Source organism: Octopus bimaculoides, chromosome 3, assembly GCF_046866305.1.
Source record: "Octopus bimaculoides isolate indiv1 chromosome 3, ASM4686630v1, whole genome shotgun sequence".
Lineage (NCBI taxonomy): Eukaryota > Metazoa > Mollusca > Cephalopoda > Octopoda > Octopodidae > Octopus > Octopus bimaculoides.
This window is the reverse complement of record NC_142930.1, coordinates 76,673,888-76,698,232: the sequence shown is the minus strand read 5'-3', so window position 1 is coordinate 76,698,232 and position 24,345 is coordinate 76,673,888. Positions and strand designations below refer to the sequence as shown.

At 33.0% G+C, this 24,345-nt stretch overlaps 1 protein-coding gene across 2 annotated transcripts in view; it reads left to right on the top strand.

The window, feature by feature from the left end:
• The window catches only part of LOC106871622 (protein scribble homolog), a 772,291-nt gene that overhangs the window by 315,056 nt on the left and 432,890 nt on the right, over positions 1-24,345 (top strand). For both annotated transcript variants that reach the window (XR_016241095.1, XM_089349239.1), the window contains exons 10-13: positions 15,384-15,511; positions 17,216-17,329; positions 18,825-18,936; positions 19,495-19,835. Coding sequence is in view for 1 of the 2 variants with exons in the window: in XM_089349239.1 (XP_089205365.1) it covers positions 15,384-15,511; positions 17,216-17,329; positions 18,825-18,936; positions 19,495-19,835 (695 nt within the window). In the remaining variant the exon portion in view is untranslated. The remainder of the gene's footprint in view (positions 1-15,383; positions 15,512-17,215; positions 17,330-18,824; positions 18,937-19,494; positions 19,836-24,345) is intronic.

The window sequence follows — 24,345 nt, the reverse complement described above, 5'->3', positions numbered from 1 at the left end:
TGACTACCTGTGCTTTTTTAATGACAAATGTTGTGCACTTATCTATACCCAATTCCATACCTATATCTTTGCTGAGGAGTCTTACAGTTTGTATTAAGGATTTTATCTCTTTTTTTATTCTTACTAAAATACTTTAGATCATCCATGTAGAGCAAATGGTTAATTTTTTCCTTTACTATTTCTAAACTGATACCCTGCTTTTGCCTTTCTTAAAACTAAACTGAGTGGAATTAAGCATAACACAAATATTAAGGGGTATAATGAATTTTGGGTATAGTTTAGCAGTGTAGAATGCATATAATACTTCAGTGTAGTCATCATCTGTCCATCGCTCTTTTTTTATTTTGTTTTTCATTTGGGCAGCGATATTAAGAGATGGGTTTGTATGTTCAGTGTTAACTTTTTGACAGAACACCATCTTTGGTCATGTGTTAAGGCTTCTTTCATATTTTGATTGCCTGAGACATGCAGATCAGAATTCATCTCTATTCTCATAGTTTTATTATCAGGCATATCTGCTTTCTTCTCTCTGTTTATTTCATATCCTTGCATTTGGATATATGAGTTAATGAAGCGAAGTAAAACAATTTATTTACATAATGTACTTCAACTACTGCTACACAAGGCTCCAAATGCTCTCTGTCGTCTCAATAATAATGTTTCTCTTTACAAGAGCTTGATGAGTTCATCTTTTTATCACACAGGTGTGTTAATATCTATCACCACAACTTCTCCCCTTTTGAGATTGACTTCCGCTGGAAGTGAATAATCTTTTTCTTTCTTTTTTCACATCACATCTCCCTTCTTGAGATTTACTTCACTCAAAGCTTGATTTTTTTTTTCCGTTTTGGAACTACCACCAACAATTTTATATGTTTTCTTTTTTTTTTTTTGTACTAGTACTCTTTGGTCTGACAATTTTTTGCAGAGTCATTATATCAAAAATATCATAGGGAACTTTCATGGGTACTTCTTTCCTTGTCACCCTTTCTTCAGTAAACCTTTTCAGCTGATTTATGTGTCTTTTATGTTCCTATTTCAAATCTTTCACCATGTTTGTCATTTTACCAATCCATTTTATTATTTTGCTATCTTTCCAACCTTATTTTCCATTTCTGTACACTCTGAAAAACACCTTATCACCAGTTTTTAACCCTTTTTGTTACTATATTTCTGACCAAAATACACCCCTCATGAGTTTCAATTAAATTCTAAAATAATCATGAATTTAGACTAGTTTCATTAAACAGCTGTAACTTTTTTACTTATCAGCATATTAATGTGATATTTGGAACATAATTAAAGAAAGGGTTCTTAATCAATTCTATTGCATAATTTTTGTCGCAAAGTGACTCTATTTGCAGGTAAATCCAGGTAAACTGAGCAAAATGTAAAAATATTAAAATTTTGTTTAGACATTACCGTAGAAAATGAGTCCTCAGCTAATATTTAATTGAGATATGCAACAAAATTTTGATATAGAAGAATTGTGCACATCACTAGATTATCTGTTGAATTTAATGCACAGAAGAACAGGTGTACCATAAAAGTAAAACAAACTGAAATACTGGGATTTGTTTTTGATGAAAACTAGAAAATTAAATACAACTGAATGAAATATACTCACACACATACATGAATACACAAGAACATAAAGATTTACAATAGAAATTAAAGCAAAACTTGTCACTAACCTTACAGGCAAATTAAAATTAGAGGTAAATTAAAGTAAAAAGTTAAACTAAATATTTATACAATATTTATACAATCTAATTATACATTTATACAAACAATATTCACACAATATTTCTATCATGGAAAGTCGTAAAACATCCCACTCTACATACTGCAACCTTGCAGAATGCATATTGAGAAGACGTTTCAACTGGCTGTCCACTGGGAGTTTTTCTTCATTGAGGTAGACATTCACAGCTCTGCCTTTTGTGACCCCCGATTTTTTTCTAATTTGTATAGATCAGCTAAACCCAGAGGAATATCCTCTGGCAGGCTTTGCTTTTCCTTCCTGCAGTTATTTTTTTAGAGGAATAACCTGCCCTCAACTGCGTTGCTACATCTGCTCGGAACTGCAGATGGTTGCACTGCTTGTGAACCCCTCCTGATTTGGTATATAATATAAATGCATTTACAATGCTCATGTTTACTGTATACCAAACCATGTATCGCCACCATTTATTACCCGGTCTACCAACTGGATAACTCATCATCTGGTTCAGCTGATCCACACCGCCCATGTACCTGTTATAATCAAGGTTTACAAACGGGGTTCCATTTTTATCTACACATGGCTGTGCACTGGTAGATAGAAAATTTATCTGCCTCTTATCTTCGTTTGCGGTCGCTAGCAGATTTCCTTTCTGCCGTTGGATTATTTCACCTCTTTTTTTTAAATTTCTATTTTTATATATCCAATAGCAGCCCTTTTCTCTAGCAATTACTGTAGCACACACATTGCCACAGCTCCGAAATCCACTGCAAGTTTAACCGAACTAAAAAATCATTCAAAAAATAATATACGGCCCTGGTTATGGTATGGAAGTGATAAATTCCAGACCACATCATACCCTAGGGCATGCTGACTAACATTATTGTCTGTTTTCCCTGTATAGAAGCTAAATCTACAGCAGTACCCAGTATTTGCTTCACATATTTTCCTAACTTTGATCCCCCAGTTTGTGGGCTTTCCTGGCATATACTGTCAGAAGCATACCCTTCCTTTTTACCCCACCATGCCCTCATTGATGGATAAGTATCTCCCAGGGTTGTAAAATGTTTTATATGCATTTTGAATGCAGTCGATGAGGTTTCTTATTTTAAATAAGGGATCAAAGTTTGGTTCTCCATGTACTGCTAGTGTCTCTCACATGTAAATATTGGTTTAGTTTAACAAATCGTATTTGGGTCGTAATACTGGAAACATGCTGATTACCAAAAGGTTCCTGATTGCTCCAGTAATTTATAATTCTGGGTAACTGTCTTATACCCATAATATTTATGGTAAAAAATGCCCATATTTCATCTATGGTTGTAGGAAACCATAAGCTATCTTTTTTTCCAGCTTGTTTACATTCTGTGTAACAGTTTGTTTCCGCAGTGATTGCTTCAAACAAGCATGCTGGAAAAAATAAAAAGAAAAAAATCTAATGGTTTTGCTTCTTGAGAAAGACTGTGGGTAGACCTTGTCTCCTCAGAAAAATTGTTAATAAAAACATTTTAAAACTTTTTACTCCATTCTGGTGTAAAATCATCCTCGCTGTCTATGTCACTTCTTTCACTTTCTTCTATGTCACTGCTTTCGGTTTCAGATACAGAAATATCCGATTCATTTTCGTCTACCACATGCTTTTGCACCTCATTTATTCTTTTCCTTGATATCTCCATATCTTCTATTGAAAAGCCTTCAAATTCGGAATCACTTCTTGATAGCATGAAACTCCTCTCCATTTACAAAGTTGAAAAAAATTAATGCCGAGAAAATGTAGAAAAATATCTTCCAAAATTCACTGTGTTCAAATATCACACCAAACAATGTCGGATACAATAACTCAACTGTTTGCAAAGTGAAATCACATGTTTTAACAAATGTACCAATGAGATTTGGGTTCAAATTTACATTTAAATGACAATGAGTACTGTCAGCTGGCTACAGCCGGTTGGTCTTATGAATCAAAAAATTTTTCAGCTGGGTTAGTAATGAAAGGGTTAAATACTTCACCATATTTTTAGTGTTTTCCCAGTTTTTATTTTTCTTTCAGCTAATAACTTGTCAAAAGTGACCTAATTTTTCTTGCAAACATCAGTTCAGCAGGTGACGTGCCTGAAAGGGATTTTGGGTTTGGTATTACACAGTAAACTCTCAGGAACTGTGTCAATGCTACATCATCCATTAACTCATTCCTCGATTTCCTTCATGCCCTTTTAAACGTGTTCACAAAGCATTCAACTTGTCCATCTGATCTTGGGTGACATGGAGGAGTAGTGATATGTTCAGTTGAGATCATCTTGCAAAAATTCTTAAATTCATTCACCATAAATTGTGTACAGCTGTTGGAGACTATGCTGTCCAGGACACCATACCTTGCAAAAGGTTTGTGGAGAAAATCAATTGTTACCATGGAGGTTGGTTGTCTACATTTACACATTTCTGGCTGTTTTGTAAAGCTACCACTATTAGATAATATGATCTGTTTAACCCTTTAGTGTTCAGATTAATTGGCAAATGTAATGCTTATCTTTTCACATTAATTTTGATTTATTCAGGTTCAAGTGGGATGTCCACAATATTTGCTTGTAACTTTGTTAATTTTCTACATACAGATTTGAAACTTTGTAAATGGATGCTTATATACCAGTGGTTTATAATTACGTAATTTTAGCTGGTCTTTCTGACAAAATTTGACTTTCATGGGCAGGTAAATTTAATTAGCAGGTGTAAAAATAATAGCATTATGAATAAACACTAAAATTCATATTCTTAATACATCTTACCTGTTTGGTTTACTGCTAAAATTATCCCAGATGTCAACCGCCAACAATTTTACATTTTTCAAGATGAGGTACATTAATTTGAATGAATTAAAATACAGGTGTAATCGGTAGAAGATTTTACTCTTTTTCTATATTTCATTCAAACGTTATCATTGAAAATAAAGTACAAAATTCTTTTACTAGTCAATATACCATTGGCTATGCACTCTTATACAATTTAACAAATTCATTTACGTAACAGAATGCATCTAATAAAAACATCTCATTAACAGGTGAGACAAAGGTGAATAGAGGTGTGTAACATACTGAAAATTAATATGTAGTTCTCACTTTCACATATTATATAATAAAATCAAAAGGAATATACAAAATTATACACTTATGCCATATTTCTGTCGTGAAACTGTCCAAAGCACCCTTTACACAAGGACACTTTGCAAAATGAACACATATATGAGGTCTCGACCTGATATCTTTTTGCAGTGAACAGTCTGTAAACTTTTTTCCTTCCATTTATCTCTTTGACTTGATGAAAGTCAATATTTTCTCTGTTGACATCCACCTCAGTTAATTTTGCTTTTCTCCCAGTTCTGTGCTTTCTAGAAGAAAAGCCCTCACGTAACTGAGATGCGATGTCAACCCAAAATTTCAAGTGGTTGTAGTCTTTTGGTGGTGGAGATACTTTGTGGCTTTTTACATATACAATATATGAATTTACTATAGTTAAATTAACTAAAAACCACAAAATGTACCTCCACTATTTCTTCCCAGGTTGATCAACTGGGTAATATGCCCGATATTGGTCAGATTTATCAACCCCACCCATATATTTGTTATAACAAATATTCACAAGGGGTTTCCCCTCAGCACCAACACCAGGTTGTTCATTAGAAGACGGAAATAAAATCTGTCTTTTGTCTTTAACAGTAGTAACCAATAAATTTTCTTTTTGCATTTGTAAAATGTCCCCTCTTCTTTTTAATTTTGTTTTCATTTCATAGGGCAAACCTTTACGGTTTCCCATAACAGTACTGCACATGTAAGTACTTACACAGGCAAGATTTTCCGCCAAAGCCACTGAAGAAAAAATGGTCGAAATAGAGGTGTCGGTGCTGATGGTGAAACGGTTGTGTAAGAGACCATACAAAATCATGCCCCAATCCATGTGGTCTTTTCCCATTATATTTTTTACCTGTGTAAACATCGAAGTTTACACAATATTCCGTTTCCGATTCACAAACTTCCCATACCTTGATTCCCCCATTTAGTAGGTTTGGCAGGCATGTACTGCCGAAAATGTACTCTGCTCTTATAGCCTATCATGGCTTCATCTACACTGAGATTTTTCCCAGGTAGATATACAGTTTTATAATTATTAACAAGTAAATCGATGACAGGATGTACTATGTACAGGAGATCGTAGTTTGGGTCGTTTTTGTTGGGGGCATTAGCAGAATCAGTTAAATGCAAATATTGAGATATTTTCGAATACCTCGTCTTTGACATTATACTCAAAATATATAGATTGCCATACCTTACATCCTGATGTAAGGTATAGTTCCACAGTCGAGGAAGCTGTTTAACACCAAACATAATATTAATTGTAAAAAACGCTCTCATTTCTGCAGTATTAGTTGGTTGCCATAGTGGATCGTTTCATCCACGAACAGAAATTAAATGTTGCGCATATCTGTTTGTTTCCTTCGCAACATTTTCAAAAAAACTTTCTGGTAAAAATAAATACAAGTAGTCTAATGGTTGAGCATCAGGAGGTAAATTGTGTTGTGGACCAGTGTTTTCTGGAAAATCAGAAATAGTGTTTGGTGTTGTAATTTTTGACCATGTTGCCATGTTTACGATATCATTTTCATTACTTTCATTTTCATCACTTTCGTCATCAAAATCTTCCTCGTCTGATGAATAATCACTGATATCGATATCAGATTCATCTGAAGACAAAATACTTTCGTTTTTATTTATATTTTCTATATCATCAATTGTAAATCCTTCAAAGTCGGAATCGCTACTTGCTGATGCCATTTCTTTCACAACCAAGGTAAACCCTTCTCTTCAAACGTTGAAAAAACCATGTGGTCTAGACAATTTCACAGTTTTTATACTTGAATAAAGGCGGGAAAGGCTTCGTCTCGCATTATCTCAAAGCTACGAGAATTCAATAATGTGATTTGTTTATTTTTTTAGCGATTTCATAGAGCTTTTGGATACAGTCGACTGGAACAAATAAAAGGGAATTAATTTTGACCGGTTACGGGCGGTTTGAACACTAAAGAGCTAATAGTCCTACAAATTTTGTGTAGCTTGGTCTATAGAATATCGGTCTTGGGCCAAGGTTGGAATTTTATAGGTGGTGATTTTGCTGCAAAGCTACAGCCTCTGCAGGATTTTACCAATTTCTCAATATCTAGATACATTTTCGACCAGTAAGGATAACTCCTCAGAAGCGACTTCATCCTAGAAATTCCTGAATATCCAGTGTGGAATTCCTTTAACATTTGATTTTGTAGTGAAACAGACATTACAACCCTCTGTGCATACATAAGCACATTATCACATATCACATCCAAGTTCAAAACTGTGTTTCATCCAACCACACATTTCTTTTATTTGTTTCTTCTGATCTCACTGTTTTGTTTCATTTCTATGATAAGTTCATCCGTTTCTGCCTTAATTTTCATTTCCTCCAATGTGACAGGCACTTCATGCACAACATTGCACAATATATTTTTAATTTCATTTTTGGCTCTTAATGCCACTATCACTGTATCTTCTAGTGGTTCACTGTATTTTGGTATTTACCTTGACAAACCATCTGCATGTCCCAATTTTTTGAAGTCATAATTTAGTTGGATTGTTCCCCAGCACTAATCTATTGACTGTATGTATGGGTATACCCTTTTTTGATCCATAGATCAACAATAATGGGTGTTGGTCTGTCTGCAAACAATGTATAAATTTATGGAATATTCTAACCACAAATATGATGACTAATGCTTCCTTCTCCATCTGACTAACTTTTCTCAGCTGGCAATAAGGAACGCAAAGCATGAGCTACAGCCTTTCAGGCTACCATCTTTAAATTTGTGTAAAATCACAGCTCCAATACTACTTTCATTAGTGTCTGATGCCATTACTATTTCTAAATCCAGGTCAAAATGTGGTCACAACAATTCCAATGTTAAGATGTTTTTAATTTCCTCAAAAGCTTTTGGCACCTGTCCGACCAGTGCCACTTTTTTCAACAAGTTATTCAGGGGTACTTTTAAATCATACATATTCAGTATGTATATCTGGTAGTAATTTGCAAGCCCCCAAAATGCTTGTAATGTAATGTTTGTCAGAGGAGGCATATTTTTTATTGCCCCTCACCTTTGACTGATCTGGTGTGCATCCATTTTCATCAATAATCTGCCCTTTTATTCTTGGCATTTACACTTTTCCTCATTGAGCTTAAAACCATAATCTTTTATTATTTTTTTTGAAGACCTTTTTAACATGCTCATCATGCTGACCACGAGATTCACTTTTTTATGAGTATGTTGTCAAGGTAAGCTATAGTGAAATCCGAACCTGTGAGCATAGTGTTTATAACATGAAAAAAATTTTCCTCCATTCAACTTCATGAAAATTTCTTCCAGACTTGGTAACGGGTAATTATATGGCATCCAACAATCATTTAACCTTGCTGAAAAATCAGGACATACACGGATTTTTTTTTTTTTTCTTGATATAAACTGTTGGGGATGCCCACTTAGCATAATCAATTTTTGCAATAACCCCAAGCTTTTCAAGTCTATCCAATTCTTTGTTGACTTGTTTTAATGCTGTGAAAGGTACAATTGTTTTTGGTTTAAATACTGGTATAGCATTTTCTTTTACTTGAACTTCACCTTCGTTTGGGTGCAAAGACTTAATTCATTGGAAAAAACTTCAGGAAAAGTCATTTTTAATTCATTTGATACCTTATTTGTACTGGTGGAAGAACCATTCACATTTTTACAAAAAAAAACTTATGGGGATGTCCCATAAATTAAATAATTCCGTCCAGTCTGTTTCAAATAAACTTATCATATTATTCAGCACAAAAACTTTGGCTTTCAAGGTTTTTCCATGAAATGTAACGTCACTTATCATTTTACCCTTAAAATATAATTTTTTTCCTGAAACACCATGTGCAATTTTTGAAATTTCTTTCAATCTAGGTTTCCTGGTTTTTCTCTATGTATCTGCATTAATTATCGTGATATCACTGCCCATATCCAATTGTAACTCGATATTCACATTATTCATTTTTATGGACTCAAATTTTCTTTTCTGGGCCTCGCTTAGAATTTTTGTTGACAGTACTTTCTTACCAGAATTTTGTTCATTTGACCTTTCTTTTGTTTTGTTCTACAATGTGAGCTTTTATGTCCAATTTTCCCACACTCAAAGCATTTTAAATTTTTGAAAGGACAGTTACCTTTAAAATGTAAGCCTCCACACCCATAGCATGGATTGGGTCTTGACATTTGTTTTTCTTGTTTTTTGTCCATTACAAGTCAACATGCATAAATATGAGAGCAGTCTTTTTCTTCAGATTTATCCATGTCATGTCTTAAATTTATCCACGTCATGTCTTAAATTTATCATCCTCTGGCATTCTTCTGCTACTGCCTGTAGAGTTAATTTTTGGTCCAGTTCAAATTTTGTGAATATCCAGAAACATATATCTGCATCTTTGCTTGTAATTAGCCCCTCAACAAAAATTCAGCATATAAACATGTCTGATGTTAGTTCATTCACCGTAACAACCCATGTAATTTGCACACCTGTATAATTCATGCAGGTGATTTTCAGGATAAAAATTGTTTAAAAAAAGCTTCTACTTGTGTAAAATTTGCACCCAAAAGGTTTCAGAATTGCCAATATGGCCAGGGGAAAAAGGTTTTCAGTTTAGCTGTATTTAGCATAATTTCACTTATGATTAGATTTAATTAAATTTTCATTAAATAAAAATGATTTCTGTTTAGCAGGTATTACATTGAAAGCTATTAAATTACGAAGTGTTTGTGTTCATCATCATCATCATCATCATCATCATCATCATTTAACGTCTGTTTGTTTATAATAAACTTTATTTTACATTTCTTGCCCACAAGAGATTATGTCTGATCTTTAGCATACTTCTGTATGTCTTCTCAAATCACGATCACAGGAATAGTTGTTAATTCTTATCAACAAAAACAAAGCTGATAAATACACACAAGTATTTAAATGAATTGGTAATTAAATAAGTTTAATTACCAATAAACATCAGCTTGGATGACACGTTACTCAACTGACAGAAGAAGGTGACCAATCAAGCTGATTATGTAAACAGAATTCTGATTGGTCGAAAGTGTCTTCTTGTCTCAAGCTCTGATTTTCCACCTATTCTTGTCAGAACCTTTGATACGGGGTTTCAAAATTTTAATCCCTTTCACACTTATAAAATGTCAAGCAAACTTTAGAATTGTCATTACCGTTTTAGCCAGGAGACCAAACTGATAGTTTGGTAACCTGCTAAAACAAACATTAAAAATTGAAAGGAGAAAATAAACAGCTTTGCAAGTTTAACTCGGTGTTTGTTGAACAAAAGAGATGCGAAATTTAAGAAGAAACCTGTTAGAATATACACGTTTGTGAGGAGACATAAACAAGAATAACTAAAATCTACTATATCAAAAGAACTGGTAATTCATACATTACAGGTGTTCTATGAAGAGAGCATAAGATTGCTGCATAATTCAACATGAATGTGAAATGACATTAAACATCATATAAGGTAAATGAAGGTTTCTGTAGGAACGCTAAGTAATATTCACTTAGTGAGTTTGCATGCGCAAGGATGAATTATGATGTTGTCATCAGCATTAGATGCATAAGAGCTGGTAGCAGTGATGTTGGCAGTGATGAATTTTATTGTCCTAATGTGGAGAAAGCGAGCAGTAGCTTTCTGGAGGCAAACACAAGCTAGACTTCTTAAACAGAGAAAGATTGATCTATTTAAGGAAATTGCTGGGCTCTATTGCGATAGGTAGAAACTCTAAGCAATGTAAAATATGGCCTGAACTGTGATTATCAGCATGAGCATCAAACTTCAAAAATTAGTTAACCATTTAATGGTTTTAGTAAATTTATACAGAAAATGTAAGCATTATACTGGCCAGCATAAATAAAAGTCAACTTCAGCGTATTTTTTCTGTAAAAAATCTATTCTGACATTAAATGAGTCCAGTTCTAGTACGAATGTTTACATTTGTATGTCATTTTTCAACAAAAAACACAGGTCACTTTGCTTGCAGCAGGCTGCTTTGGCAAAAGATTTGCCCTTTAAATTGGCATGTCAGAGAAAACATTGACGCCTAAGTGCACTGAAAAAAGAATGGCAGAATAGCATTTTTAAACATTCCAGAGGAAATAGATGAAGATACTAAAAAAGATTATTATATATGAATGTATTTCAACAAAAACCAGAAGACTGGAATGAGTGATGCAGGCCCAGATCAAACAGTGCCAAAGATCAGTGTGGGGAATAAGCACTTATGTCACTCATGGGAGATGCTTTGGCACAGTTGAGGTGAGATTCCCAACTGAAGAAATGGCCAAAAAAAAGTGTAACAGCAACCCTCAAAAGTGAAAAATTGTGGCTAATTCTGAAATACCTCTGTCAAAGGGTTGTTAAAATAAAGGTAGAAGAGGTTCCACTAGAAGCATACACATCTCTTTACTGTTGGCAAGCTGTATTATACAGCATACAGAGCAAAACAATAAGTCCCTAAATGCACAAAATGTGAAAGGAAAATTTGTCTAGCACAGGAATGGAATTATGGACACATGTTGATTAGAACAGTATCAAAGCAATTCCTGACCTGATCAATCTCCCTAATGGTACACAGTTATTCATAACATTTGACGGCAGAAAACTGAAATGCTACATTTGTGGCAAGACAAAGGCTTTCTGCCTCATTTAAAAAAAAAAGGATCCCTCCACCTGCTGAAGACACATCTAACACAACAACAACATCAAAAGCAACAGTAGCAGCACCACCAACAATAGCACCAACTGCATCAGTGCCAAGAGCAGTAGCATCCCAAACAACAATAGCATGAACAGAAAGAGCAGCTGGAGAAATCTACTCAATAACATCAGCAGCAAATACCGGTACCACACCGAAGAAAAACAACATCACCTGCATCATTGCAAGTGAGTGAGGCCTCACCAGTCAACCAGATCACCAGCTTAGATATGAGTGACTGTGCAGACATGCCTCTCCATCTGCCATAGATTTCTCTGGCTATGAAAACTCATCTAATGAGGAAAACAGTTTGGGAAAACTACCAGAATGAATCCTGATGAAAGAGAAGAGAAAAAATTTTTTTATAGAAAACATAGTACAATACTGAAAACGAAGAGGTTAGAGGAGATACAGAAACCAACAAACCATCACACACTCTACACCATCACAATTACAAACATCTCTAACACTACAAGCACCATCACCATTACAAACACCCCCGACAAACATAGCAATCAAGACTAACAACGTGAACAGCTCTCTCAAGGCATCATCAATTACATGACCATCAACACAACAACAAGGACTTATTAAAAATACATTAAAAAATGTACAGACATTACTCTAAATTAATGCATTATACCCCTGCATAACATACCTATTCAGATAAAAATTATAAAAACAATACAACAAATTCAGAACAAACTAAGTAAATGGGCAGTTTGAAAGACGATGTGGGGAGGGCACTTGCCCTAATGGTCAAAGTGACTATAGTTTTGTGGGATCTCTTTGAGCTGCCCTAGAAAGTCACTTTTGGGGAATTTTTCATAGTTAAAATTTATTTTAACATTTTTACTGTTTAACCACTTCATTTTATGTAAGCTCACATTGTATCATCCTGTACCATCCCCAGTATTTTATGTGAGCCCTTAGTGGTGAATAAAGAAAGCATCATTATTATTATTATTACTACCATTAGCATCATCGTTGTATTCATTCATCTATATCACTGGTTAACAAGTTTTCTGGCACAAGGTTTATCAATGGCTTTTGGCTAATTTTAGGGTGCTGAATCCAAATCTGGGATCAGATTTTGTCTATTACATCAGATTTTTGAGATATAAATTCTTTTACTTTTGCTAGAAACAGCTATTTAATGCTCATAAAGGAAAAATTAGATATACATAGATGCAATTTTTAATGGACATATGTCTTTTTTTTAAACCTAATGAATCAAAACTCAAAGTTGTGGGAGTAAATGCACATTAGCATGTAAGAATTAAGCTTGGTGATAACAAAGTGAATTCTAAATCTCTGTTCATTGTGGTTATTCATTCTGATCATCTTATTACTGCAAAGATTCCTCTTTTTTGATGATCTCTTGTGCACAGCTTCTGGAATGTCTTTCATCAAGCTCCAACAGTAGTCTGTCATGTTTTGAGTCCCATTGGCTTCGGTAGCATTCTTGCATTACTTTTACATCTTGATGAAAGTGTTCACCTTGTTCTTCACTAACATCACCCAGTTCTTTGGAAACTCACTCAAGTGACTGTGTAAGTAGTGCAATTTAATGCTCATTCTACAGCGAAGTGCTTGCAAACTCAAGAGCAGCTCCTCCACAATCTTTTGATAGTTGTTAGCTTTCCTGTTCCCAAGGAAATTCCACACCACATCAGAGAAGGCATTCCGAGTTCTAGCCTCCACTGCATCATTGTTGTAACAAAATGCTGATCCTTGAGGAGTGTTCTGCCTTCTTCTTCTTGTCACTGAGATTTGGAAAGGTTGTACATATATATCTGGAGCAATCTCCATTGTGATCAAGAGCTTTGATGAATTGCTTCATCACAGCAAGTTTTATGTGCAGTGGGGGGGAAAACAATGTTTTTCCTATCAACTAGAGTGTCATTAATGACATCTTTATCACCTAGTATCAGACTGTTTCTTGGGTGGGTGGGGGTGTTATTCTTTTTTCACCCAGTGATCCTTTGTAGCCCTATTGCAGTAGCACAGAAAACAAGAGTGCTTAATGTAACCTACTTGCTGGCCCACTAGAAGGTTTACCACTTTCAAACTGACACAAATTACCCATCTATGAACATTATATTGCAACCTTTCCAGAACAATATTGATGTTGGCATACTCCTCTTTCATTTCTATAGAGTGTCCTATTGGGATTGAGCCATACAAATTCCTATTGTGAAGTAAAACACACTTCAAGCTGCTTTTAGAGCTGTCAATAAAATGTGAATTATATGCCAGCAGTCTCATATTGAGAAGAAGCTCTTCAATATCATTACAATAAACAGGTGATGTTGGGGGAACAAACACAGACAAACACACACACACACACACACACACACACACACATATATACACACATATATACAACAGGCTTCTTTCAGTTTCCGTCTACCAAATCCACTCACAATGCTTTGGTCAGCCCGAGGCTATAGTAGAAGACACTTGCCCAAGGTGCCACGCAGTGGGACTGAACCCGGAACCATGTGGTTGATAAGCAAGCTACTTACAACACAGCCACTCCTGCGTATATATTCTCTATATCATTTTGTGTATATTAATAGTATATAATGTAAAGTAATTATGATAAAATATTGCATAATAAGTTATATGCAATTATATATTGATCTTGCAGTTTCAATAGAATTAAATACTAACAAATGATATGTCTATTAAGTATTATATAGATTGTTGTATATTTTTCTGTCATTTATTGAGCAGCCAACAATAAGATTTATATGCAATAAAAATGCAAAACGTCCTTTCTATCTTAAATAACTCTTAATTTTTTTCATTCCATGGAATTTCCATGGGTCCTGCTAGTACTTGATATTAGAAATGCCTCAATATTATCAGCATTTAAAATTAACTTAGGATTTGCTTTCAACAATCAGTATCGTAATCATTTTAAAATTAACTTAATTCATTGATTTAAATCTTATAATCTGAGAAATCTAATGGTGTAAATAAATATATCAGTATTCATAAGAAAATTCTCATTTTGGTTTGAAGATTTCATAGATTGGAAAAATTTAATTCCAATTATTACACAGTCTGAGAGAATTCCTATTTGCTACTTTTTTCTATTTCTATTATATTCTTATGTGATCAAGTAATTTGTTTAAATTTACTAAATTTAAATCTTTTACAAGGAGAGCATTCCTATTTTACATGTAAATTTCATCAATATTTAGCTAATGTAATAACTTTGAAAATCTATCATTATCTTAAACTATTTTAATTTCTTAATTCTATCAAATGATAGTGTGGTGCTACAATGTCATCTTAAAGTAAAAGATGGATTAGATCCATCATTGAATTTAACATGTAGTCATCAACAACATTCTTTTGTTTTTCCTAAGCACAAAGGAGGTAAAAAAGTCTGAAATGTTGATTTTTTTCATGAAATGCCTTTCTCAATTACATCAGAAGTATCATTTAATCAAAAGTTTACCACCTTCATTACAACACTCACATTAATAACAACATCAACATTATGATATGAACTTGTTTCTCTCCATTTGTTCCGTAATAATTTTTAACTTAAATGCTTTGAGAAAGTTGCAAGCTGAACCAATACTGCCCAAACTAATATGGCATTCAGTGGTGTTTTACCAATAAAACAATAGATTTACATATTTAATGATGAACATTGTGATATGTACAAGCCTTCATGGATTTTCTGAGAATGCTTCAAATTGAATGAGCCATAAATGTAAATAATGTTGTGAAAAGTGTTGGATTCAATCTCTTTAAGGACAGAAATATTCTCTTTACTATTTTTTTGTTTTGTTTATTTAGAAAATCTTCTCCGTGGAAGCATTGCAACAGATCAGGACAGTCGATCCAGTTGGCCTGAGCGTAGCCGTGGTAGTGTGGTACATTTTCCAGATAGTGAATGTTCTGATGATGAAGATAGTCCTTCTGAGGTTAGTTTTTCTTATTTCGCTTAACAAAATTCTTGTATGGTTGACAAATTATACTTCCTTAATTAGCTCTATCTACTATACTCTAATCACTCTTCTATCAATTACATCCCCTAACTATCTTATGTCCTTCAACTAACTTTCTAAACTAGTTGTTTTCAACAGAGTATTACAATATTATGTCATTTTGTGTTGCTAAAATTTTTCACTTATTTAAATATTATAAGATAATGATGATGATGATTCATCAAAGTAAACTGGTTGGCTTAAGATACAGTTAAAATTCAGTTTTAAACTGATATGTTTATGATCATCCAACCATGATTAGCATGATTTTTTTTCTACCTTTGGGTAAGTAGTGGGAGGGTATGACTTGTCTGTGATGTTTGAAGAGCAAGTCCAGTATATGAGTAATTAGTTAATCACATAACAATCACTGTCTAGATTTGCTAATTGCTAGATAAATACTTTTTTAAGAGCAAGAGAAACACTAAGGTTCATTCATGTTGAGCCAAAAGTTTCATTAAATAGTAATTGTGAATATACATGACAAAGATAGGTAGAAGTAGTCATGAATTTTGAGCTCATCTTATTGCAAGCATTTCATTGTCATTTGGCAAGGTACTTGTTTATATTTGTTTTTGTTTGACTAATTAAAGAATAATTGTAGAGCCTTCTGTGAAATTTCTCTGCAATACTTATTTCTTAACAGAGATTGTATTTACTTATGAGCTGTTTTAGATTATGGAAGCATTAACTATCATTCTATGATGCTGCAGAATTTGCTGATCTTTGTACATAGCCATAGTTGTCCAAGCCTATAAGGTACTGGGCTAAGCAAAATGGTCAGTAGTTTATATTCTTGATGCTTACTCAGCTGTAGGTAGGTAATATTGGCTGGTTGCATTTATTTATTCCTCTCAGTAAAAGTAGCTCTGCAAAATCACCAAGTACTTCTTGGCTTATGGTGCTTAGTTCAACTTTTATAGATGTCAACAAATGGCTTGGGTCCCACTGATTTCATCCTATATGCTCAAATCTGCTATATTTGTAGTTTTGATCTTTAATTCACTGTCCTGAAGATGGACAAGGTTTTTGTTTATACAACTGTACCCCAACCTATTTCCAACCATGAAACCTGTTGCTCTACAAAATAAACTGCATAATTGAAACTTATCTCTCCCAAATTGCATCCCTCAGAAACTTCTTTCTCTCGTGTACATATATATATATATATATACATAATTAAAAAGGAATGTAAAAATACATCATGAAGGATATATCATAAACAATTCGTAATTATTTATGAATATATCAATGGCCAAATATGTAATCATAAATCTCATAAAGGAAGTGTGTATAATTATGACTGCTATTTCTAGACATGAAAGGGTTTTTGCAACCCTCTCCATTATAATTGTGATTTATTCATAATTATACACACTTCTTTTATATATATATATATATATATATATATATATATATATATATATATACCAGCTGGTAAAAAAGCTTAACTCCCAAAACTCTTTTTAAAATAGATTATCAACTGATTTCTCTATCTTCATCTCATAATGCTCTCCTTCCACAAGATATGGTTACTTCAGCTGTGAAGAAACCCATTCTCTTTTAGTTCAGAAACCAATTTCTTTATTTTATTTTAATATTCTTAATTCTTAACACTTCACTATTACTATATCTCCATAGGGTCACCTAAGGCGACATGGCACACCTCATCCCCGCGAACTGAAGAATAGACATGCTAAGCTGCTGAAAAAAGAAATTGATGGTCATGTTATACCACATGAAAAGGACAAAAAGGTAACATGGGTTCTAATAGCATTTCTTCTGGTTTTAGAGAATTTAGAATCTGGATTGATTATCTTCATAATACAGAAGTCATCAAAATTACAAACAATACTGATCATATGTACTTGGATTCACGATTAATGTATTTGTTGGGATGTGTATGCTACATCTAGAATGATACTTAAAGTTATCCTTTATTGTGAGCTTCTATTCATTCTACTCAAATATTAGTTCCTGGACTCCATTGCAAAAATGTCTTGAGGCAGAACATTAATGCCTTCATAATTAATTGAATGAGTGATAGCTGCAAATGCAAAATGATAATTCTGGAAACTGAAAATTATTTGTGGAGAATTTTCTGAAAATGTAGCTTTTTTTTAATATGAGATTATATATTGAAGACTGACAAATACATGGCTATTAGACTCCAAATAGTAGAAAAGAAAGGATGGGATAGTCCACCACCACAATGATGATGATAATAATAATAATAATAATAATAATAATAATAATAATAATAATAATAATACCAACAACAACGATGATGACCAAGTGGCTGAGAAGTCCAGGACTGAAAGCAGAGACTGAAGGTTTCATATTCTCGGCACACTATCAAAGTTGCTTACTAGAAACTACCTGACTAACATTCTTCAAAATGGTTCTGACCTTAAATGCAGATTCTATGACAAATTTGATGAAACAATAAACCATCTCATTTTGGGATGTCCTGTGCCGACACCAAACAAATACAAAAATCACCACAATAGGGTAGGACAGTATTTACATTGGAAAACATGTAAACACTACAAAATTGGCACTCCTGCTTACTGGTATGAACATCATCCTGAGTCAGTCATTGAAAGTAAAAATGTCATTATCCTCTGGGATTTTCCAGTCAACATCGATAGAACAATCCCGGCTTATCAGCCAGACATAATTATTAAAGACAGGGAAGAAAATACTTGTAGACTAATAGATGTAAGTGTTCCCACTGACAAAAATATATCTGTGAAGGATTTTGACAAATTAAGTAAATATGAGGACCTGGAAATTGAAATACAAAAGATGTGGCATCTTAAAGCAAGAACTGTTCCTGTTATTGTAGGTGCCCTAGTTATGATAAAAAAAGGGATGTCAGAAACATCTAGACAGCATCCCAAGAGAACCATGTCTCAGAGAAGTCCAAAAGACTGCTGACAGGTACTGCCCACATCCTTAGAAAACCCTATCAATTTAAATGTCTGTGTTGTATTACATGAAGATATTTTGCTACTGCCCCTGCCACTTTCCTCCTCAGACTTTCAGTCATACTATAACATCTCTTATCCTTCACTCACCCTAGGAAGCTGGCTGTGTCTCAGCAAGTGAGACATGCACTCACTCACACATGCATACTCATTCTCTCTCTCCTCCCTCTTTCTCTCCCTCTCTCTGCTTCCATCCATGCATAAGAGAAATCATTTTTATGTTTTTTGTTTTGTTTTTCTCTTTTTCTTTTTTGTAACAGGACCAATCCTTCATGCCACAAAGGGATCCACGCTGGCTAGAAGCTTCTGATGATTCTGGTTATTTAGAGAAAAAGAGTTTACCTCAACCTACTTATACCATACCTCCAAAAGGTAAGTCACAACTTAAGGATAATATCTAGGATACAAATATTAATGTTGTTTTGTCAATTTTTCATTATGGTATTGTCATTCTAACCAAAAAATCAAACAATGCTCACTTAAATGTCTGAAAATGTAAATGTCTATGGCAAAGATTAAGGGCGCAGTTCACTGAGCTGTAAATTGTTATCTTGGGAAAATAGTTTATTAATTCAACCAATATCATAGGCCCTGCATAATTTATGTTTTAATATGCTGCATTACTTTCCTGAAATCCTATGGGCATGTCACGTGACTGTTTAATAGTATAAATAAGGTAATTTAGTCTAATGGCAGTATTGTTGAGTGTTATAAAGTTGTGAAAGTAGTTTGTAGTCTATGACTAATTCAAATTGTCTACATGATATATTTCATCACTTCAGAAGTCAAATTAAATCCATGACTAAGGTAAGAAATTCATAGGTACCTCATTATATGAACAATGAATATTGTTGAAAAGTATAAACTGAAGTTCATTTCCTCTACCTTCAACTATCAGCTGATCAAAAATTCTTTATTCCAATTATCTAGAAAACAATATATCTAAGCAAGTTGGGGAACAAAGTTATGTCTCTGTGCCATATATGTCTACAAAGCCTGAAGAACCAGAAGAATTAATCAAACTTGAGCCAGAAGAAGTTGAAGATACTATACCGAAGGAATGTCAACCTCTTTTGCTTTCTGAAACTTTAGTTTATCCAGAGGCCATTAGAAAACCTCCACAGATGCTAACACCAGGTGACTCTGATGACATAGATTCCTCTTCGGTTGAAAGACCAGCTACTAATTTAGAATCTGATGGAGGTTTTGCTGAAAATGAACAAGAAAATGGTGATATTGGAAATTCAGAAAATGATTATGCTGATGATGAGGTATGGCATCTGTTTCTTCATTAAAACATTTTCAATTAACTTTTTAATTAAGAAAACAAATTCACATTCCCTTTTTGAGTAGATGCTATGGTGTGATTAAACTATATGAATATATTCAGTGGGCACTAGTAAAAAAAAATTGCAAATTTATTGAGATTATGAACTTCTTCTATTCTACTTGTAAAACTCGTAAGTTAAAATAAAGTTTATTTAGTTCAATTCCACATAAATGTACTTGTAAAATATGCCTCTTGAACATGTTTAAATTACAACTGTAGGTGAAGTATAATGACTGCCTAGACTATTTGTGTATGTTTTTGTATGGGTTCAAATTTTTCAAAGGCCATAGTATTGTACTTCAAAGCTAGATGTAAAGCTCTGCTTGTTTTAGTTTGTCTGGTTAACAATAAGTTCCACTTCTATTTCACAGATGAATGATTAGCAATAGTAAAGGATCCAGTTACAAAAGAATTGCTCCAAATAAAACCATCTCACCCATGCTAACATGAAACAATGTAAAACTGAAAGAGAGGGGATATACAATGCAAATAACAGCGTAGATCATAAGCTAGTTACTGTTTACCACCATGGTAAACCTATCTCATGTTATTGATTTAATAATCTTAGCTGATGGGACAAACTTAGTATTTCTGTAAACTATTTAAAGTATTGCTTACATGTATTTATCTTCAATTATATAATATTGTTTTGTTACAAATAATTTCTTTTGTTTCATTCTTCTTCTTTGTTGATAATTAAATCTGTAGCTTATTTAATCCCATTCAATAAAAATTTTGTAGTTTTGAAAATGGTACCATTTTGAGAAAACAAAGCTAAAATTTTGACACTGCTTGTTTGTTTGTTTGTTTTCTACATTGACTTCTTGCTTAAACACAAAGTCACAAATTTATAAGGAGAAGAATGAGCTTATCTGGTAATTGTATAGCCACACTTGAAGACCAACATTTTAAAGTAACTTATTAGTTTTGTTTTTTTCTGTAAAGCCTAGATTTATATTATTCCATTATTTTTTGCTTTTAATTTCTTGAATTGGTAACAGTTCTTTGACTGATTATGTTGTGAAAATATAAGCCTTGCAACTATTGTAACTGATGGATGAAAAACTGTTTGTGGGTTAGATTTGTAGGAGAGAATAAGTATTTGGACCTGCCATCCATTCTTTCTATTAAGTCTTTTTATTTACCGAGTGGTTATATCAACAATATACATATATATCTGGTATTTAGCTATTCTTTGTTCAAATCCTGCTTGAGATCATATTTAATTTCACTGCTTCAGTGTTGATAAAACTAAATTCAGTAATGTACTAAAACTAATAAAGCAGGAGAAATAGTAATGAATTAAATTAAATTTCTTACAGTTTTTAGTTTTGTCCCTCTACAATCCAAGTTCAAATCATTCTAAGATTGATGTTACTTTTAATCTCTCCAGGATTAAGAAAGAACTATTAACTACTGAGCGTAATTAATTGACTGCACTATTCCATTTCAATTTTGTGACTTTGTGTTAATGTGGCGACGTTGTTGTTGTTGAACAACAACAACAACAGAGAGTAAAGTTATGTTCTCTGCAAACCAAGTCTGTATCTCACTTTTGAGTTCTGGTTAGAAACATTTCACTTTATTTGTATTGCTGTGTTGGAAACACCGTGAATATTACACTCCAACTACCTTCCATAAAAATTCTCAGGTCTCATGCATCTGTAGAAAGTTATCATCAAAGCCAACATTGACATATTGATTAGCAGAATCCTTAAAGTATCAAACACAATACCTTATGGTATTTCTTTCCAGTTATTTATGTTTTGAGCTCAAATCCCACTGAGGTCAACTTTGCCTTTCATCCTTTCAGGGTTGATAAAATAAAGTACCAGTCAATTACTGGAGTCAATGTAAATGACTTACTCCCCTTCAAATTGCAGGCCTTGTGCCAAATTAGAAGGAATTATCATCATCATCATCATCATTATCATCATCATCATCATCATCATAAAAATTTAGAAGTAAATGTTAGTAACCATTCAAAACTAATGTTAAGTTATGGTATTGTTCTTTAAAAAATGCCTCAAGCTAGTGTTTCAGAATTTGGCTTATAAATGATTATTGGTAAGAATTTTATCCAATATTATCTTAAGCAACTCAATCATGCAGTAATTTTAATTTTGGGTTTCTTTAGAGTAATAGAGATAAAGGTAATTTATTTACTGTAATATCATTTGGATTTTATTGTTCTGTTTATAATAATTATTAATGCTTTACTCTGGAAATATAGTAAAATTATTTTTTAGTAGTATATAATACTATCTATTCATTTTCATTAGTAACTGAAAATTGTTACAAAGTCTTCTCTGTAGTGCTGTTATTGGTGTTGTACAATCTAGGCTTAGTAGTCCATAACTTTTTGCAGCACGATTTCTATTATACTAACCTCTGTCCCTTTTTGAATGCTGGGATAGTTCCTCTAATCATGTTTTTCTTTCTCAGTAATCTGGCTCTGTGACAATGACATCCAATTTATAAGGCTCTATGTCTGCATGGTATAGCATGATTCTTTGGTCGTGCAAGGGTGTTCAGAAAATGAAATTGTTGAATTTAGTTAACTTTTGGTTGGTTTCTTTAATCCAATAAGGTAAGTTTAATAATAATAATAAACAAATAAACAAATGAATGATAATGGCTCTTTCTCACTGAACTTGGCATGAAAACCCTGTAAACTTTTGATGTATTTTCATCAGAACATTCAGTCTTGCACTATTTTGATTCCTTTTTGACCCTTCCATTAAGGTTTCTATTTGAATGTAATAACTTAGTTATGAAACTAGCTAAAAAAGACAAATTAAACAATTGTAAATAATTCATAAGTATTATTATGTAAGACACTTGTTTACATTTCCTTTGCATTCACAGTATTATTGTTTTTTCATATCAAGTACCTGGATGCTAGATAACTTTTCAAAATAACTCATTCTATCAAGTCATGAAACTAACATTGAAAAGTCTAATAGCAACAGTCATAACTTGTGAATCTTCCAGTTTCTTGAATTTTTTATGGCAGAGGAAATTACTTTATATAGTAAATAATTTCCATTTTCAGAAGATTATTTAGAATTATATAATTTGGTATGTCATTATTCTCAATATTTTTGTGTTCAGAAAAGTAGTGGTTGGTAGAATTGGTAGGACACAGAGCAAAATTGTTTGCATTTAGTTCATTCTTTTATATTTAAAGTTCTACCCTATTTGGAGATTGACTTCACCTTTCGCTTATCTAAGATTCATAAGATAAATACCTTTGTGACTTTGTACCAGTGTAAAAAATTATTATTGTTTGATTAATTCATTAAAATTGATAAACACATTAGGTATTCATTTTGCTGTCTCTTTGATTTTCTACTAAAGTACATTTCCTAAAGGGTTTCAATCTTCAGATAATGGATATTGACTTTCACCAATAGATTCAATTAATTAGTTTATATTTGTGTGTTTAACTCCAGGGGAATTATACAAATTTCGAAATATATTGGAAATATTTAGTAATTATAACTCTATTTGAATTGAAAATTCCTGTCATTAAGGTTTTTGCCTTTTTTTTTTTTACTCTACAATTTGATTAACTCATCCAATTTTCAAATTTTTAACTGAAAACTGATTTTAATTTTCTTTCTGTGGTTTTGAAAAATTTATTTGTGATTCTTGGCTATTTCAGTTACTTAGGTTGTGATGAAATAATAAATAAGCTGAAAAATCTATATAGCAAGGGAAATAGTTGATCCCTATTAAACAGTAATCCAGAATTTTTTATAAGATTTTCTTTTATTCTCTAAAGATACTTTTATAGATTGTAGCAAGAATGTAATAAACAAACAGTTTTCTTTTATCTTATCACTACCTAGAAAATGTTCTGATATTGAATGATATACAAGAATGTTTCTAATTTGAAAAGGCAGCTTTGAAAAAAAATGTTTTTATACATTTTCTTTTATCCTGAATCTGAAAGAATTCTTGGAGGACTTGCAATCCATGACTTTTGCAGGTTCTCCTAGACTAGTGATCATGATGCTGTTAATGTTCCATTTAAATGGTTGCAAAGTCAAGTTCCAGGGGACTGATGCATAAGTGGGGTATGACTAGGAATAGTGATTAGTTTGGGACCTGGAAGTTGAACACAACAAGGGTTATATTAGATGGAAAGACAAGTGGATCAGGAGTGCCTGAGTGAAGGAGGCACAAGACCAGCTTGCTCTGAGGAACAGTATTTTATTAATATATATGTAGTATGGAGCTATTAGTAATATTTATAGTTAGGCTGCCAAGTTTTAGAAGTTCCAAAAGATATAGTAAATTCACCCAGCAATAAAGTTCCCCATGAAAAATATTTTATCTTAGTGTTCTTTTGGAAATTCTTGTAAGTTCCATCTTCTGCTTTATTTCTATCCTTTGATCAAAATTTATTTCCTAATGATCATGTGGAAGCAGTTTTCCTTATTTTA